Consider the following 19,995-nt stretch of genomic DNA (forward strand, 5'->3'; position numbering starts at 1 on the left):
AGTATAAAAAGATTAAAAAATTGGATGATATTGCTGTATAACTACTTTTTATTTTATAGATATATTTCAACTAATTTTTTAGATATATTTAGAAAATTTAAAAAATATATATCTAAAAAAAATGTATAAAATTTTATACTGAAAGGCATATAATAATTTAAAAGATTTTTTAGTAGTAAAGCATGTCACTTTATTAATTAAAAAGAGAAAAATAAGTTACAATATCGGAGTGTTTATTGATTTGGGCAAATCAAACCGAAATCCAAATCAAATCATAGTGTTTGGGTTGAGATTTTTTTAATTTAGGTACAAATCGAACCAAATCAATAAATGCTGATGTTAATTGATTCAGCCAATGAATTTTCAAAATTCTACATGCGAGTCCGTCTACACGAACCAACCATAATAATTTGTATAATTTATATCATCATTATCATTAAAATTAATATAAAATATTCAACTTCAAGAAGAAAAAAAATGAAATGTTATTTGTGACATTCACATCATATATGAAGACACAACAAATTAATAATTTTATATTATTATGGAAATTATTTGATGTAAATTTGATATTTTTTAAAAATAATTTTGCACATTTGTATCCGATCAATCCAACTCAAATCAATCCATTATTTCTCGGTTTGGTTCGGTTTGTGCTTTATCGCAAAAATGTGCAAATCTAATCCAAACAAATCAAATTCTCTTAAAACCTAATCAAACCAGCCTGCGAACACCCTTAGTTACAGTATCAGAAACAACAAAAACACAAGGCGTTTTCAAAAAACAAATATAATCGACAAAATACAATGGCAAGATAAAAATAAAAATAAAATAAAAAATACTAGTAACCCCGACAAAAAAAAGTTAAAAATAAAAAGGCCTGCATAAAAGGAAAAACCCCATACACCAACCAACTACCCACTAACCTGATGAAATCATCCCCTGGGAGAGCAAGTGGAAGGAAGGTTAACTCAAACATTACCTTTTAATCTGATACTTAAGTCACAAACACAACAAACCTCTAGAGAGAGCAAGCTAAAGGAAGGAGACCCTGAACACCTGTAAAAAAACAACGAAATGGCAGTTGGCCACCAAGCACACCCCTAAATGACAAGTCAACTGAGTGGGGTCCGCTCCTAGTCTAACAAAGAAACATAAAAAAACAGAGCATGCATATGAATCCATTTCAGAGCCAAAGTAGTAATCGAAGACATCCAGTGATTAACTGTCAAGCGTTCATGTCTAAAAATAATTTTGTTCTGCAAATTCCAAATAGATTAGACCGTAGAATGTCAAATTGTAACCAGACCCAAAGACACCATTTTCCCCTCTCTTAAACCCTGCAACAAATCAAATGCCCCTATGATCGACTGTGACATATGCCCAGACCGCCTCAACAATCTAAACACCTTATACCAGATAATCGAAGTTATCTCACATGTCACAGAGAGGTGATCATCCAAATCCACTTGACTAGTAGACCCAACACACCCTATGTCACTAACACTTAAAACAACATGATGCCTGTAGAGATTTTCCCTAGTCTACAGCCTATTCAAAATCAACTACCACGAGAATACAATAACTTTAGAGGATGTTCAACTCTTTCAAACCCTGGCAAGCCCCTTAAATACATATTATGACATATCCTTCGACCACCCGACTCGAGAATTAAGAGTATCATAGGTCGATCGAACCAAAAATCCACTTATCAAGTCTGGTTTTCCAAGTCCAAATATATTTTCAACCAAACCTCACAATCTTGCAAATAATATCACGAATGGACTCGAGAAGCTCCTCCTCCCGGACTAGGAGAGATCGCCTCCACTTAAAACTCCATTGAGAGATCTCCCCTCCAAAGTACACATCGAGCCTACCACCTGATACTTCTGCTTCGAACCAAGAACAACCGCTCAAAAGGGACACACAACAGAGTAAAAACTACCCAGACATCATGTCAAAACCTAGTCTTCTGACCATCCCCAATTCTCTTGACATAGGAATAGGTAAATCAGTCAAATTCAAACCCCAAAATCAGCGCAAGAAGAAAATCCCTTTTCCACTGCTAAGACACCCTCCTAACTCATATAATATATATATATATATATATATATATATATATATATATATATATATATATATATATATATATATATATATATATATATATATATATATATATATATATATATATATATTAACAAGTGATGAAGAGTTTTTTTTATAGTTAACATGAAAACATTAATTTAGTTCTTATATCTTAGTGGAAAATTATAAAATATAGCAATTGAGTTTGAAATATAGATTATATGTAGGGAAGGGAGGCCTACTATGATTGGTGCAATTGTCCGTTGTTATGTCTACATGCTATCTAACATTTTTGATGTAACGGATTACCTTTTGTTTATCTTCAATTATATATTGTTTCAAGTTAAAAATAAATATTGTTTAAATATTTTTTATAAAAATTATGAAATAAAATAACTTTTTTTTTATAATTTTTAAAGCAAATCTTATCAATTAATCTCTATAAAATAAAATAAAATAAAAATATATGTAAAAAAATGTACTCCTATATATTTAAATAAATATTAAGACAATAAACCTAAACTTTTTAAATATTATTTTTAAAGAAAGTAAATATTAGAATGTAATTTATATTATCATAAACGAAAATAAAAATATTCTTCATACTTCAAAATATTTTGATTAGTATTATTTAGTAAATATAATTATAAAAAAAAAATTAATGTTGATAAATGAATGAAATTCTTTCAAAAACAGAAGAAATATATTTTATAAATTAAAACAAAGGTTTTGATAATATAACTTTAGGCCAAAAGTTAATGAATAAAAAATCTGCGTTAGATAATTCAATTTTTAAGAATTTGAATACACAATTTTGAAACATTTTTTAAATGTACTAGTAAGACATACTCCTAGTTAAGTTATCTATTCTTTAAAAAAACTATATTATTTAATATTGTATGAAACATTAATTAAATATCTTTTCTTAAGAAGGTTAATTTAAAAAATTATATCTATTATTAAAAAATTATTATTGTCAGCAAATTATCATTTCTTATACGTACAAAAAGAATATTATTAACAAATTTAAAACCACAAATAATTATTTTTTAATTCTTAAAATTTATAGAAAAATAAAATTTTCTGACTATGATAGGTATGCATGACAAATTTCATCTCTAAGAGTCTTCATTGTACGTTCCCAATCTTGAGAACGTGTTTCTCAAAGATTTAAATTTAGTACAATGGGTAGAGAGATTCACAAAAATCAGTACTCCAATATCATTAATTTCCTTTGTCATTTTGAATATCTATCTTCACATGTCTAAAATTCCATTCTGATTTCACAATCAATCCAAAACAAAACAAAAAATCCAATTATCAGAAATTCTATATCAACTCCCAAACAAACAAAATTCCCTATATACAAAACCAAATCAATTTCCAATAGCTTCAAAATATATAATCAATTCAATTCAAGATGTTGCTGTGGCTGAAACTTTGATTTTCCAAAAGGGAATCCAATATCAACCTTCGAAGTTGAATCATCACTAGTTTTGTTGCTAGCATTGATAGTGGCAGCACTTGTATTATTAGTGACGGAAGAAGTCGCTGTAGAATTCGTCGCAACACGTTCACAAGAAGGACACATAGTTAAAGTAGTTGCTGGTAATTGCATGTTGAATGGATTTGAAGTTTTCAAAGCTCTTAATTCTTGAAGCTCCTTGTGTAATCTTCTATTCTCTTCTGTTAGTGTCTCGCAACATCTCTTTAAATATTCACAATCTACTTCTGTTTGCTTCAACTTTGTCCTACATCATCAACACATGAATCAATCAATGATCATGATCCTAAAAAAAAATGATGAGAAAAATGTAGAAGAATATGTACCTTGCTCTTCTGTTTTGGAACCAGACTTCTACTTGACGAGGTCGAAGGTTGAGTTGTTTTGCAAGAGCCAGTTTTTGTTTCTACAACACAATTGTTTCCATATATTAAACCAAAAAACAAAATAAAATAAAAAACAAATTGGTGTGACATGTAAGTGTCATATCTACTATATTGTTTTTCTAACTAGTGAAACCAGATATCTCGTCTGTACAGAATCAGAGAAAATTACGAGTAGAGATCTCTTACTATCTCGTCCATTATCTAGTTTAGTGATTGATATATGTATTAGTGTTTCATTAATTTAAACATTAGTAGAATATAAATAAAATTAACTAATTATCATTTTTTAGAGCACATGAGAGAAGATAAACATACAGGATTAAGAGTGTGGTGTTCTTTGAAGCTTTCTTCAAGAAAAGCAGATTGATCCTTTGAGAGCCTAAGTTTCTTTCTTGTGTTTCCAAGGACACTGTTATCATCTTCATCGCTAACTCTTGAAGAATTTCTTTGATCATAACCTTCACCGTCTGAAAAATCTCTTTTGTTACCTCCGGAGCCACTCAAACTCCCACCACCGCCGCCGCTTCCTCCTCGACTGTATATACAGAGATCCATCTGAAAAGAAGATGCTGCACTGTTAGGTGATGATGAAAGAACAGCCTCGTCTTCTGCCACAGCCACGGCGGTCACCGGAGGAACTACGTTCACCTCCAAGCTCCTTGATGAAACTCCAAACTCTGTTGACAATAAAAAACAAAAATCTCATCATTATTTCAAAAATTTCATCTTCTTAAAATATTGATTTCATGGTGACCCTATAACTAAATATGAGAGAAAAACAAGAGGAAATGAAAAAGATAACATTTTGATAACTTTTTAAGAAGTGGGTTGTTACCGTTTTGAGGAGGATTCCATGGGAAGGAGAGTTGAGGAAGAAGATCAAGTTGATGCAAATTTTCAGTTCTTGTGTTTTGTTCTTCATGTTGAAGTTGATCTATTTGAGTAGTGATGTTTGGACCAATTGATAAAGTGGTGGTGAAGCCTAATCCAAGTTCTTTAGAAGTTTGATGAGGATGTTTTTCCATCAAGCCAATCAGAGGCTTTGAAGAGTCTCCTAAGGTTAAACCAAGCTCCATGATCTCTTTTTCTACTTTTGCATAGGGAAGAAGGAACTATAACAATATATAGATAGAGAGAGAAAGTGAAGGAATGAGGAATGTAGGTGGGGAAAGGGATTTGTAGCTTGGACTAATTAATGAAGAGGAAAAGGTTGAAAGAGAAGAGTCTTTATAATCATAAAAGAGAGTGTCCAACGTGATCATAGAAGACCAAAAAATGGTCACTTTCATTAAAATTAATAAAAAAATAATTGGTGGCTATTTTCTTTTACTAAATAATAGTCTCAATTTAAAATTTTGAATTATGTAAAATAATTTATTTTTTTATACTAATACTTCTTCTCTTTATATATATATATATATATATATATATATATATATATATATATATATATATATATATATATATATATATATATATATATATATATATATACACACACACACGTGCTTGAACCATAATTAGTGTCGATTGATGATACAAGACTCTAAAATCGATAACTCTGATATCCGACACGAATGCGTGGGTGAACCTATAAGGTTAGCACTTTAACGCTAAAGTCAGTTACAAAGTTCAAGGTGAGTACATTGAGAAGTGGATATCAGAAAGTGTACCTTAAATCTCATATGTGGTGATTATATACGTTGGATAATCTTGATGAGCCATGTGTAGTTGGGCCCTTATACAGAGCCTTTGGCTGACCCATAACAATATCCCAAAGGCTTTCAAGGCATATATTAGCCATGAAGTCTTTCAAAGTCATGGTCGGCCCCTGGAGATTATGTTCGACCATAGACAGAAGTAGAAAGGTCGTGGAAATGTTACAAAAGTATTGAAGAGCAAGTGCATTAAATATTTTCATATCATTGAGACGTTTCGTCATTTTTTCATACGTGTGGTATTTGGCTCGCAGGTTAGAGTATGGTGTTTCTCCTAGGGCATTCAAGTGCACTTGAGTTCATTTATATTTCCAAGACAAAAATTGACAATTCATTATGACCTCTTTGTTTCCTATCAATCTAGTCCATTGTTTGCTCTCCTCTATATAAAGGTCTCTAAGTTTTTTGGCAGAACTTTTGTCATTCCTAAGAGTTAACTTCTATTACAAGGTTAATTTTCTTCCTTCTCAAAAGTATTTCTTTGAGTGTTTGCCATTCCCATAACAAAGCTTTTTATTTTGTATCCAACCTTTACCTTCTTCGTCAGATTCTTCTCCACCAGGTACCCTTCTTACTTTGAGCTTATTTCACGGTTCCTAACATTTTACTTTATCATATTTAATATAAATGACCACCTAATAAATTTGTCTAACGATTATGGGAGTAGTAATTTTTACCATTATTTAGGGTAGAGATGTCTTCCAGTACATATTTCACCGGCTAGTTAACAATCATTCGTATTTGATGATTCTGGGTTAGAGGGGTTTCTCAGGGGTTCTCTTGATAGAGATTCTCCCTTTAACAATTCTTCCTTTGACACTCTTCTTTTTTATGACGATAGGAAAATCACCACGTTGTTAGCTCAGTGCATGTTCCATCCGTAAATATAGGAGATTTAGACTCTCATGTGTTTATTACCCGAGAGATGGAGGATGTTGCTTTGAATAAAGAGAATGCCCTAAATTTTATTAAGATTTACCACACTATTTATGGTCAGGACCCAAGTGATGTTGAGATAAAAGATCATAGGACGCGTAGAACTCGGCCTGAAGGTATTAACTAGCTCAAACCCTTCGAGACCTTCTGGGATGATGCGATACCTCTAAAGGGTACCAAGCTAATGGAGTCGGATGGTGCAAATAAATATATCTGGATAGATTCCTAGATATTGGAAACCCCTTCTACTTCAAATGATCTTATGATTGTGTGTGCGGCTAACATCGAAGTCGGTCGTCCCTATGACTATCGGTTCTCCCTATGGAATCTGAAAAAAGGATATGTAGCAGCTTCGAGGAGTGTTATATACCTTTCTATAAATGTTTGTTCACTTGGATAAATTTGTAGTTTCCTTTATCCGAGTTTGAAGTGGAAACCTTAAAGTTTTTGAAGGTTTCCCCCTCGCAGATCCACCCTGGTGCATTGGCATATTTAAGAGTCTTCCAATTCTAGACTGAGTATCAGTATCATAAACCTTCATGCCAACTGTTTTTCCATCACTTTGTTGTAATTCACACCACTAGGTATAATGTCTGATATAAAGGACTTATCGTGATATTCCAAAAAGCTCCCATATTTTGTATTTTTATGAAAGCCAGATGATTTTTGAAGGTGCTTCGTGTTGGTGAGGCTTTGTACTCTAGAAGCCCATTCGATGCTCTATCGTGTTCCTACTGGGTCTTCTCGTTCTTTATCTAGAAGATTTCAAAAATATTGAACTTAGGTCTATTTCCATCGTGAGCCTCATATGTACTCCGTCCCTCTAAATTCTCTTACACTTGATGAGATTATGATGACGAAAGATCTAGAGACTTTGTATTGGAATCTTAGCTTTGAAAAGAGTTTTGGCCCTATAGAGGTCCTCTGTAGAGGAAGCAATCCATTGATACCCATGCTATTATGGCCTATGGCAGTAGTTTGGAGAGGAAGGAGATTTTTGGTGAGTATAAAGACATCCCCTTATTGTGTTTTTTTGACATGGGTGTTTGGTCTACGTAGATAAAATGGATTTCATGGAAAAGGTTTATGTTATTTCTAAAGAGATTAAGGCTTTAGGTCTCAATATCTCTCCTTTGACCCAAGTCCTCACTCTTTCTCCTGTCAATCCTATCGTGCTTGTTATTGTCAGAGTTTCCCCAGTTGCTCCTGGCCTTGTCCAACCTTCTTTTGGGGATGTTGTTGTGATTGCTGAGGAACATGCTCGACCTCCTACTACCAATATAAAAATTCATAGGGACCAAGATCAAAGTCTTATCTTGGATAAATATTCGAATAAATGGACCCGGCTGACCTAGTGTGTCGCTTCAGGGTCGGCCACTTCTATCCTCAAACTTTCAGCTATTTTACTTGCTTGGATTCACCGCACTCCCTAGGAGGTTACTGCTACGATGTTTGTGGAGGATCTTTCCTACCTTCATAATCTTCCTAAAGCAGAGAAGATAAAGTTTTTTTTCTGAAGCCACTTTTTTCTCTAGTTTCTCTTAGCCATGGGAAGGTCTTTGCCATGTGTAATCGTTATAAAGAAAGTGACACCTGGAAAGGGGAGTGCAAAGATATGGAACATAAAAGGTCTAAAATTTAGCAAGAAATTTCAACTTTTTTTGGAAAAATCTAGTCGTGTGAAGTCTCTTTAGGAGGAGGAAAAAATTCATGGCCCCCCTTCCTCTTTAGCTACTAGGATCTCTAAGCTCGAATCCTTCCTAAAGACAAAGAAAAAGTATCGACTGGATACAACTAGTACTGCAGTGGAGATGCAATCATGTGTTGACGAGGCTTTGAGACCCCTTCAATATGAGAAGGAATCTCAAGCTAAGGATCATGAGACCTATAATAATTGGGTGGCTGGGCTGAGGAAGGAGGTCAATGAGTCCCTCCATGAACTCTTCATAGGATGTATGGATCCTTTGACCAAGCAAAAAACTAGGTGGATGCCTTTCATCTGGATTTATCCATTCCCCAATCATTACTCAACCCATTCAAGGTTGTTTTGGATGGGGCCTTGGAGGAAGACCTCATTTATACGTCTCAAGGTGAAGAATATTGACTTTTTATCTTTTGTTTTTAGTGTAATTCCAGTAGGGTGTTATGCCCTTATGCTTCCTCGCTACCTACTTGAACATTGATATTATATGTTTACCTTTTTCATTTAATGATCTCTTCGTGTATGACATGATTTATTTAATTTCCATCACGATCTTTCTACATTATACCTTAGTCATTCTTGGTTGGGTTTCCCAACTTTTGGATAACATATGGTTATTTCCCCTTATGTGGATGAATTTAATTGTTTCAGTAAGTAAGGGTTTGCACCACTAGTATTATCTTCTTTTAGTTCATCTTAAGGAGGAGTTGGCTGATCCTTGGAGTTGTATGTTACTCATCTCTCTCGTGAGATTAGGTTTCTTCGTTGAAGTTGGTGATCTCGATTGACGTGTGTTAGAGTAACTACTAAGTTTAGTTGTTATTTGTCTTGGTCGAGGAGAGTTAGTGCGCGTCTTCAACATCACTAGGAATCGTCCCTGACCAAGGGTCGAGTTCTTGTCCCTGCCTCGGGTCTTAGTATAATTCAGAATGGACGTCTCTAGGTATCCACCGCCTACGCTCTTGGAGTGTATAGTTCTTAAGACGAGGGGTGTCAGCTACGATTTAAGTTCGTTTCGCCTAGTGAAACCTTGTTTTACAAACATAGTTTATCTAGAGGATTGTAATAGTATTCTAACGTGTAATATCTCTTATACTTAGAAGAATCTATGATATTTTACCATTGGCTAATCTCGAACCTATTAAGCTTTTATTCACGAGCTGAGCTTGAACCTAAATAGGGGTTTTATCACACAATCCTAAAACTGAAAGCTTTTACGGGTTTAGCTTGTAACCCAAACAAATAATCCTTAAATGGATAATATTTAACCAAGGTGTATACGGAAGATTCCCTTGGTGAATTTACAATTCTACCCTTCTAAAATTACAAAATATCCTCCCTTACAAAAGGACTTTCTCATATAAGCACTTCGGTTAAAACATTACTGAGAGAAAGTAAAATAAATTTTTAGAGAGAGAGAGAGAGTGATAAGTGTCAAAAAACGATTATGGATGAAATGAAATGGGAGAAGGGACCTATATTTATAGGTTATAAGTTGGCTCAAAAAGGAAATTTAATTTAATGCTTTTTAAGATGATCTAATCTGTTATAACCTAATGCTAATCAGTTATAAACTTCAATGGTAATCGATTACCAATCCAAAAAGGAAAGAAAAGACATCTAGATGTTATACCTATTTAAGGCATTGTCATAATCGCTTAAATCTTAATTTTGAACTAATCTAATCGATTAGACAAGTGCTCTAATCAATTAGAAAAGAAAAAACTTTGCCCATAGCAATTCTCACTGCTCTTAATTCATCTGACATAAATTCAAGGCATTTTATAAATTTTCTTGAGAAAAAATAGTTTGGAAATAAGTTTTAGTGTGTGTGTGTGTGTTTTATCCATGCACTTTTACGAGAGTTCCCTTTTTCTTTACAATATTCACTCAGACTAAGGTAGGGCTTCCTTGTATTTCAAGAATTTGTCATATGCTTTCTTTCGTAGACACTTGCTTGAATTCACTTGAGATGAAGCTTGAGCTTAAATATCATTTAGATTTCCATCATCAGATAGTCAAGTCTATCAATCCTTAATTCTTAGGTTTGCATCTTTATCCACTCAATCACTTATTCTTAAATTAAGACATTGGAGTCATCATCTTAGTTATTATTATCAAAACTTCAACAAAATATGTTGTCCTTGTTAAAGGCATATCATCGGCAAAATAAGGTTTCACATTCCCCCCTGAGAGTATACTTCTCTCCCTTTGTCAAAACCAAAAAATGGGTAAAGATGCATTGCAAAAAATAAATATGCAAACATGGGTTATTTAAGATCACATAAAGAAGGAAAACATTACTCATATTATTTACAAGAATTCTAATACGTAAGGAAATTTATGAAATTGAAAATTACAAGAATTTAATTTGCTTAATTGAAAATGTGAAAAGTAGGAAATAGTAAGAAATCTAAACAAATTGGTGAGATTATTCTTCATTAAGATCATCATAGAAAAATAAGACATATGGTAGTTGACTTTGGTCTGGAATGAAGTGTCGAACTATGAAGTCTATCTTGTCATTGACTACATCTATCTTCCCACTTATGATTTTGAATATATCCTTGATTGTGGGTAGTTAAGGCATGAAGTTGTCAGGGTTGTCCAATTCTATTGGTACTTATTGACTCTTGGCTTTTATTTTCTTCTCATTTGATGGGGGATTTTTAGTTATCCTTCCATTTATGATTTCAAACTTCATCAATGGTAAGATAGATTTTCCAACTATAGTTGTCTCTCCTTAAACTCTTCATCTCCAAAGTTGTATCCTGCCTCTTCCAAAGTTTTGGTGACTAGACTCCCATATGGAAGGAATTATTCTTCTTTCTTTTTTTCCATCATGTAATATATTACTTGTTATGCTCAGTTTACCTTGACTTTGTTTTCTATTAACCATATTGTTTCCATATCAGGTTGGGTTATGAGGCCGAAATTACTTCTCCTTCGAAAAAGTATGTGATTAATCACATAATGAGTCATATCACTCTCAGGATGGATGTATCCAGTAGTGAAGTGATGGGGTATCGATGATAATGGTCCCCTCATGATAGAGAATGCAATAGTGACAAAGTTGTATTTGTTCACTTTATCTCAGGCTTCGAGGATTGCATCTTCATGAGGAAGTCCTAGCATCTCTCCAAAATCTTCCACTGAAAGAGTTATCATGTGCCTCTTTACTTCACTTCTAAGTATTCCATAAATGATATGAAGGTTTTTGAAGAACATAATTACCAAGGATGGATATATCCTTTTTGTAGGCATACAGAGAAAAATGGATAGGTTGATTTCTTCAAAGGTCTTGAAGAATTTGCATTCTTTGAAGTCTTGTGGATCTAGGGTGTGGATTCTTATAAGAGACCAGTTGGAAAAAAATTGAAAGAATCTTATTTCTTATTGTTTGGTAGTGAAGAAGTTAGAGAAGGGGCTGGAAAGGCTTAGCCTTTTAAGGTTTATAATGATTTTGTAAGAACAATCTAACACTCGCAGTTTTGAAAACAAAAGTATGCAATACAAGAGAATGAAGGAACATACCTATTTATAGCGTGAAACTTAAGGATTTGATCATATATTTTTGGAAAGTATTTATAGCAGACTGTGTTGATTGAATATTAAATCACAATATTTCTTGATTGAGTGAGCTGATCGATTATCTAACAGGTCTAATTGATTAAATTTCTAGATTTTTCCAGATTTTATGCTGATTCAGCGTGCAAAGATCTTCTTATTGGTTGCGCTAACCGATTGGGCCTATGTGGTTTAGCTTCCTTGGTTCATGTTGGGTCTTATGTTGATTTCTGACTTTTCAACACCCCCATTTGTCATTATTTGCACCTTTTTGCTAAAAAATACTAGAATACTCATCTTTTGAGTTAGGAAAATAACATATTGAGATGAGAAGAAAAAATAAATTCATTATTTAAGGGTTTAATTAAAATTATTTGATTATTTTTACCTTAAAATAATGTATATTTTATCAAAAAATCTTGATAAATACTTCCCTACACGGGGAAGACACAAAATATACCATGGTGTATCCTTCTCTACACATCTTTGGATGCGAGAGTTGGCATAAACAACAAAATGAGCAAGTACATTACATACATGTTCATTTAACTAATCACTAAGGATCATAAACTTTGAGATATTCTCAAACAATCTGATTTGATCATATTGGTTGATAATTACCATAATCATTTAACCTTGGATTAGGAACATCATAAATATTATATACTTTAAAATTATACCATTTATTTTCACAACTTATTAATAATCGTGAAATTCCTGAGTTGAAAAGCATACTTGCAAAACACTAAGGTTTCACTTTTGCTGCCAATATCTTATTAGACCTAGGTTCATTAGTTCCTGAAGATCTAAGGTTGTTACCTTTAGATCTTTTTAATTTATCAAAACAAAAATGTTCTAAGTGGCCTATTCTTTTACAATGTGTGCACTTATAAACCGGACACTTCTTGTCCTTATGATTTATACCTTTCCTATGTTTTATATCCTTTTTAAATCCTACTCTATTTCTATTTAAGGATGGATTTTGACTTGATAAGATCAGGTCAAGCTTCTCTTTCCCCTAGGTAAACTTTTTTAACATTTACGAAGCCTAGTTACTTCTTTTGCAAGGGAGTCACACCTTTTAAATTCTCCTATTGAGTGTATAATATTAGTTATTTCCATTTTGAAAGATTTATTAGCTTCTTTAAGAGACTTTAATGATTCCTTAAGAGCTGATTTGCATTCCCTGAGCTTGTCATTATCTTTCACTAACTAGGCACTCTTTCTAAACAATTGTTCATAAGAGTGTTTAGTTACCTTAGTAGTATCTTCCTTGTAAGATGTCTTTAAGCATGTTTCTCTTCTTTGCTGGAAGAGGATTCTTTCATATTTTCACCCGAGGTTGATGTCTCTCCTCCTCTTCTTCGTTTGAGTATTGAAGAAACTTCTTCTTCTCACTACTATGAAAAACACCTATAATCATGGTTGAGAAAGACCTATAATAACAATTAAAAAATCGTTTTTAGGTAGGGTGTGATTGTATGTTGGTTATTTACAACCATGATCCATGCATGTGGTAGAAAATTGGAAAGCGCGCCACCTATAACCACAATTGTTTTAAATAAACGTAGTGGAAACTTTAAAGGTCTTGGATTCAATACCCAGTGAAACGTCGCAAGTGCAAGACTGTACGAAGTAGTAAAGATTTATCAAACCACAAAGACCAATGGTTTAAGTATTCAATTTCCTTCTATCAGTTTATATCTAGAGGAGTCGATGATTTAAGATTTGGTAAAAATAGCTTAAATAAAAATCACTTATAAGAAAATATTAACAAATCACTTAAATCACAATGGATATAAACATGATTTAGGTTTATGGTTCTCACACTAACACATTCATATGATCCAAGTCACCTTTATTACAAGAGTTTCAGCATAATTTATACAAAATAGATAAATATGGATAATATCTACTTTCGCCAATGTGTTACCCTATCGATGATGAATAATTTGTGTGCTTTCGCACGACCTAATTATTTGTCAAGGATTCATTACTTTTGCTTAGCTAAAAAAACTGGAACTTTCTCAAATTCATCCAAGCACTTTCACTGAATTGGACTTGTTTGTTTAAAAATATGTGCTTTGGTACCGACACATATCATTTCAGACTACGATCGATACTAGAAAACACTTTAATTTTGTAAAAGAGTTGGAATGCATGAACTCAGGTATTAAAATAAATTTGAACAAAGAACTCTTGTAATCGACTTGAGATGAATCATACAAACGGTCATAACATGATCCCCATAACCCATAGTCTCTAATGGACTACTCATTCATGGTGAGGGAAAACATAACCAAAACAATATTCATAACCGGATTCTTGGTAAACAATTGAACTAAACAAGAAATTGTAATGAAAATAAATAATAAAACCTGAATTGATAAGCTTTAATCCAATGCTCCAATGAAGACTTGAGTACAGAGAAAAGTCGAATACGTAGAAACTTTAGGAAAATAAAAACTATCTAACCTTCCTAAACTCACAACCAATTGTGAGTTTTATAGAAAAAACTAAACTGGGATGAATATGCCTTTGTTTAATGGTCATTACATCAAAATATATCAATCTAAACATGCCAAAATCCAAAAACATGTGAAATCAGTCTAAAAAGGAAAGAATCAGAAGATGTTTCGCCCACCTACTACGACTCGTAGCAGTTACTACGGGTGGTCGTAACAGGCGTCTACTTTTTGTATGGATAGTTCAAAAGTGGGGAAACCCTAGGGCCTTGCTGCTACGGCTCGTAGAAGCTATTACGGGCGGCCGTAGCAACCCTCTAGATTTTGTATGAGGATTTTTCGACTTTTGACATTTTTCCACACTTTGATCATTTTCAATCCTTTTTCACCTTGAATGCTTATTAAACCCTGAAAAAAGTAAAAATATAACTCCAAAGCATAAAATATGATAAATCGAAACAAATCAGACAAAAAGCAGTAGAATACTAAGTAAAAGTGACTAATAAAAATAGTATAAAAACCACTTATCAAACTCCCCCAAACTTAGAGTGTTGTTTGTCCTCAAGCAACAAAGTTTGCTTATGCAAATTTTTGAATCAAGAGGTTCACTACATGAAAAAGCATACGAAAATGAATCTATAGGTACTCATACGTAAGTTTTCATTCTAATTGGCTAAAGGCTAGTTCTCTCGGTAATCACTTGACACCGAAGGTATTCACAAGAACACTAGCCACAGTAAGACCACATTACTAAATTCTCCCTTTTAAACACCTCTCTAAATATTCTTTATGCTTAAGTCTCTTTTTTCCCTCCCCTTTCAATCGGACATTAAAATTAAGGCAATTGGGATTATTTTTTATCGTCATAAGCACACGATCGGTCGGGAACTTTTGTTTAGACACATAAGAAAAGAAAAGTAAATAACTATACCGCCAAACTTGAACCAAACATTATCCTCAATGTTTTAGTGCAAGCAAGAGGGAGTGAACTCACAAGAGCCTCAATCGAGAGGTTGGAAGCGCAACATGAGTTGTTGCAACATCACTTGTATATTATCAAAGACTACTCCTCACCCTGTTTGCTCAATCTTCATGCCATGAATTTCATGCTGAACCAACTCCCACCTATCTTGATTTTTATTTGAAGATTTGGCTTCATTTTGGGTAGGAAGTGTGGGTGGGGGATCAATGTTCTCTTCCATTGCGGTACATGCAGCATTGTTAGTAAAATCAGGCTCGCCCCCTTCCTCGGATGAGTTACCCAGGGAGGGTACGCCCGCTTGGTAGAGCCAATTATTAACAATATCAATACTAACCTTTCTAGGGCTTGGAAAGTCAAGAATAACCTTGTTACGGATCATCATCGTGCAAGTGTTACCGTCCATAAAAATCATACCTTGATGCACAAGGGAATATATATCAACCTTATTACTTCCCTCAATAATATAGTCCTCGGCCAAGTTAAACTCAAACCCAAGGTGCTCTGTAATTTGGGTAATCATACCCCCACTGAAATATCTTTGGTGGCTGCATGAGCAACCTTTACCGAGTAGTTGGCCGCAAAGGCTCCGACATTAGGAATACCATTATTAGTTATGCAAAACAAAAAGAAAATCTCCATTTGGGCATACCATGAGCACAAATTTTGGATGGTGGAGGCTTTCGCCCTTGCGACGGTATAAAAGAGGTCAATGGAAATAGCATGCAAAAAGCTCTTAACATCAAAATATTTTGTTACATCTCTTGGCCCATAGATAGGAAATTGGAGAGTGTGTCCCAACTCTTCTACATTTAACTCTTGGTTTTGGTTAAAGATATAGAACTTGATAATACCATAATAGTACCCCATGTCGTCAATCCACTTCTTTTGCAATTTGAAATCAAGGTACTTAAAAATTCAAGGGTGATGCACTCATAGGTTGGTGCATCCATTTGCATAAAACCAAGCAACCCTATAGAGTGGAACATTCTATATAGTTTAGTTTAAGACCAAGGGAAGAGATAGTGTTTTCACACATGTACCTTGATGGCGTGATTTTCCGCTTAATTAGAGTGGAGTACCGTTTAACTTGATTGGTATCCTTGAAGACAATGTTATGAGGGTTGGAGGATATATGGCTTCCTCTCTTCCGAGGCATTGATAATTATGCGACTTGGTTACCTTTATCACTCATCTTGGGTGTCATTGTTGGTTGAAGTCGAAAATTCAAAGTGAGAGTTTTGGAATTTTTGTGCCCGAAAGTATGATTAGGGTGATGGTTGATTAAGGTTTTGAGAAGGTGGTTTAGGATTTTGGGTTGGGAAGTGGTTAAAGGTGAGAGCTTTTGTTGGGTGACAATGGAGATTTTCAAAAAATTAAGGAAGAAAGTGGGAGAATGAAGATAGGTTTGGAGAGAGAATGATTTAAGATAATGGGGATTAAAACTCAGATTTTGGGGCTTTAAAGATGAGTAATTGGTGATAATTGGGTAAGAGAGAGGTGTATGGGAGCCAAGAAAATTTGAAAAGTTTGAAAAAAAAATGAATTTTGGTCTGCTGGCCTTGCTACGACCCATAGTGCCTACTACGCCCACCCGTAGCAAGCCCCTGGTTTTTTTTGGGATATAGGCTGCTACGGCCTATAAGACCCACTATGGCCACCCGTAGAAAGCCCCTGGTTTTTGTACGGGCAATTTTGTGTTTTGTCTTTTAGTTGGATCCTTTTGGGCACAGTTCTTTTATTGATTTCTCTCAAAAATTTCAACATTGAAAGCTTGTTTCGTTTCGTCTTTGTGATCTTTTTATTAACTAAAAGAAAAATAAAACAACAAGAAAATAAATTAGTGCAAAAAGCGTGGTTTGCCTCCTAAGTAGCGCTTTTCTTAAGGTCATCTAGATCAACCACTTACACCCTCAAACTCAGAAGGGTGATTCCTTCAAGCTAGAGTCTATAGCATCTCCCTTAGATATTGTCGGGGCCCAACTAACCCTAGTCATCCATGTCGTGCATCCCTCTTCCTTTTTCCTGCTTCTATGTAGAGACTCGTATTTTTGGTTTGGTTTTTCATGGACTTTCTCTTTCACTCCTTTCTTCTCCTTAGACTTACTATTATTCAAATCCTATACGGGGTCTATGGTTTTTAGGTTGATCACCTTTCATAACAGGCACTTCAAAACCTTGGTTAGTGGGAATGGGACTCTTGTATAGAACTCATCCACAAACCTTATCTTTGGTGTTATCTTTCTCAACTTCGGCGCCATCAAACTTCCAACTTATTGGTCGGAGGAGGCTTTGATGCGCTCTCTCGAACATAACCGGTGATCAAATCCACCAAAAAACAAGAATCCCTCGGTGAAGTGTTTTTCAAAAGTTTTTATAGAATAAACTTAACCTTCTCCTCTCCTACCTCAAAAGTCAAATTCCCTCCCTTGACATCGATGATGGCCCCCGTCTTGGCTAAGAATGGCTTACCTAAGATTATATGGATTTGGCAATCCTCATCGATGTCCATTATGACAAAGTATATATGCACATAGCACTCTCCAAATGTGACTAAAATATTATCCAACACACCTATGGGGTACTTAATCGATCTATTTGCAATTTTCATAGACACATTAGTCAGTTTCATCTTACCCATGACTAATTTCTTACACAAAGACAAAGGCATGAAGTTAACGCTAACCCTAGATCAAAAAGTGCTCTCTCAAAGTCTATGGTTCCTATTTGGCAAGGGATAGAGAAACTCCCCAGATATTTAAGCTTAGGGATCACCATACTTTGAATCAAAACACTACTATAAAGGGTTATAGCCATAATTTCATGGTCCTCTAGCTTCCTTTTACTGGAAATAATCTCTTTTAAGAACTTATCATAAGAGGGCATTTAGTTAGTGCCTCGGTGAAAGGCACATTAAGGTGGATCTTTTTAAGAAGTTCTACAAACTTTTTAAAATGGGCTTCCATTATGGCCTTTACAAGCATTTGAGGGAAAGGGACAATAGGTTTGCAACAAGGAGAAGCAACATAGGGTTATTCCTTCTCAACCTCGTCAACAACCTCATTTTCAGGTGATGTTGGAACACTCTTTTCCACCTCTTCTTCTCTTTCACTAGAACTACCCACTTGCTTACCACTACGAGTTGTCACAACATTCAAATGTCCCTTGGAATTTTGTTTGGGTTGCCCAAGAAATGACCCAAAAGAGACGGAGGAAGAAGTTTGTTGCCGAGACACTTGGGAGATTTGAGTATCCAACATTTTGTTATGGGTGGCAACACTTTCAATCTTAGTGGTCAATTGCCTAAGTGCTTCATTGGTGAGGATGTTTTAATTTCTAAATTCATTATTTTGATGGGTTTGCATCATCACGAAGTTTTCCATCAAAAGTTCTAAGTTGGATTTCTTAGGCTCAGTTGGCATAGCTTTTTGAAAACCTGGTAGTCCTATAGTTTGCTAAGGGTTGTTATTCCTATAAGAGAAATTAGGGTGGTCTCTCCATCCTGGGCTATAGGTGTTAGAATATAGATTATTCTTCTGGCTATTGTTCATAAAATTGGCATTTTCTTAGGTAGATCCTTCATCGAGGATCATTATGAAATCTCTATCAATGTGCCCATTAACATCGCATATCTCACAGTAGAGAATGGATGGGGCAACAGAAGCAACATGGGTAGCAATAACATGTGTGAAAGGTGTGATGCTAAAACTATCTATATTTTGGTAAAGGTATTACACCTTTGCATTCATATGGTCAAAAACATTAACCTCATAAAGAACACCAGTCTTAGGGATAGACTTAGCGGTAACTTGTCGCACGCTTTCCCTTGAGTGGTGATTTTTGGTCATCTCTTCTATCAAGTTATAGGATACGTATTGAGGACTATTTATGAGGGCTCCGTTAGAAGCTACATATAATGTCATCCTTGTGGAGTAAAGGAGATCATTATAAAAGGTATGGATAATCATCCATTTCTCAAGCCCATGAAAAGGGAAAAGCCTTAACAAATCCTTATAATGCCCTGACGCATCAAAAAATGATTCCCTTTCTTTTTGTCTAAAATTATTAATCTCATTCCTAACTTTGACTGTTTTTTCTTGGTGGAAAGTACGACGCAAGAAATGCCGCTTTCAACTGAGTCCAGGAAGTAATCGATTTGGCAGGCAAGGATTGAAACCAAACTCGCATATGATCTTTTGAAGAGAAAGGGAATAAACGGAGGCAGATGGCATTTTGGTCAACGCCATTAGCCTTAACAGTACCACCATTATCAACATATATAGAAATATGAAGGTTCAGGTTTTCAAAAGTTAACTCAGAAAATTGGTTTTGTTGCACCATACCGATCAAAGAAGGTTTCAATTTAAAACTATTTGCCGCGACCGGTGGGTGCACAATAATACAACGTGGTTCCTTTTCGGTAGGAATCTCATAATCCTTAAGAGGCTTAATGTCAATTATTGGATTAGCCATGGCTTGTTGTCTAAGATTTCAACGTCTCTTACGTAAGAATTGCTCGATTTCATTCGCAGGTTCGACTAAACTCCAAGCACAACAAGTTATTCGCATACAAGAGCAGTGATAAATACAACAAAATAAACAAAAAAGTAAATCTCTAGTCTATACAGTGATGAAATAGTAATTCAATAT

General features: G+C 34.4%; 1 protein-coding gene and 1 non-coding gene across 2 annotated transcripts; one reads left to right on the top strand and one right to left on the bottom strand.

Annotated features, from left to right (window-relative positions):
• Positions 1-3,285: 3,285 nt before the first annotated feature.
• LOC127134390 (homeobox-leucine zipper protein HOX11) lies at positions 3,286-5,185 on the bottom strand. Its single transcript, XM_051061799.1, has 4 exons — positions 4,814-5,185; positions 4,294-4,655; positions 3,919-3,998; positions 3,286-3,839 (listed from the first exon to the last, which is right to left on the bottom strand). The coding sequence occupies exons 1-4, from the start codon at positions 5,052-5,054 to the stop codon at positions 3,494-3,496; spliced, it is 1,029 nt and encodes a 342-aa protein (XP_050917756.1). The 5' UTR covers positions 5,055-5,185; the 3' UTR covers positions 3,286-3,493.
• Positions 5,186-19,323: 14,138 nt separating this feature from the next.
• LOC127116531 (small nucleolar RNA R71) lies at positions 19,324-19,430 on the top strand. The gene has a single exon (XR_007801360.1). It is a non-coding gene; the product is annotated as a small nucleolar RNA R71 (small nucleolar RNA).
• The last annotated feature ends 565 nt before the right edge of the window (positions 19,431-19,995 follow it).

Source organism: Lathyrus oleraceus, chromosome 1, assembly GCF_024323335.1.
Source record: "Lathyrus oleraceus cultivar Zhongwan6 chromosome 1, CAAS_Psat_ZW6_1.0, whole genome shotgun sequence".
Classification (NCBI taxonomy): domain Eukaryota; kingdom Viridiplantae; phylum Streptophyta; class Magnoliopsida; order Fabales; family Fabaceae; genus Lathyrus; species Lathyrus oleraceus.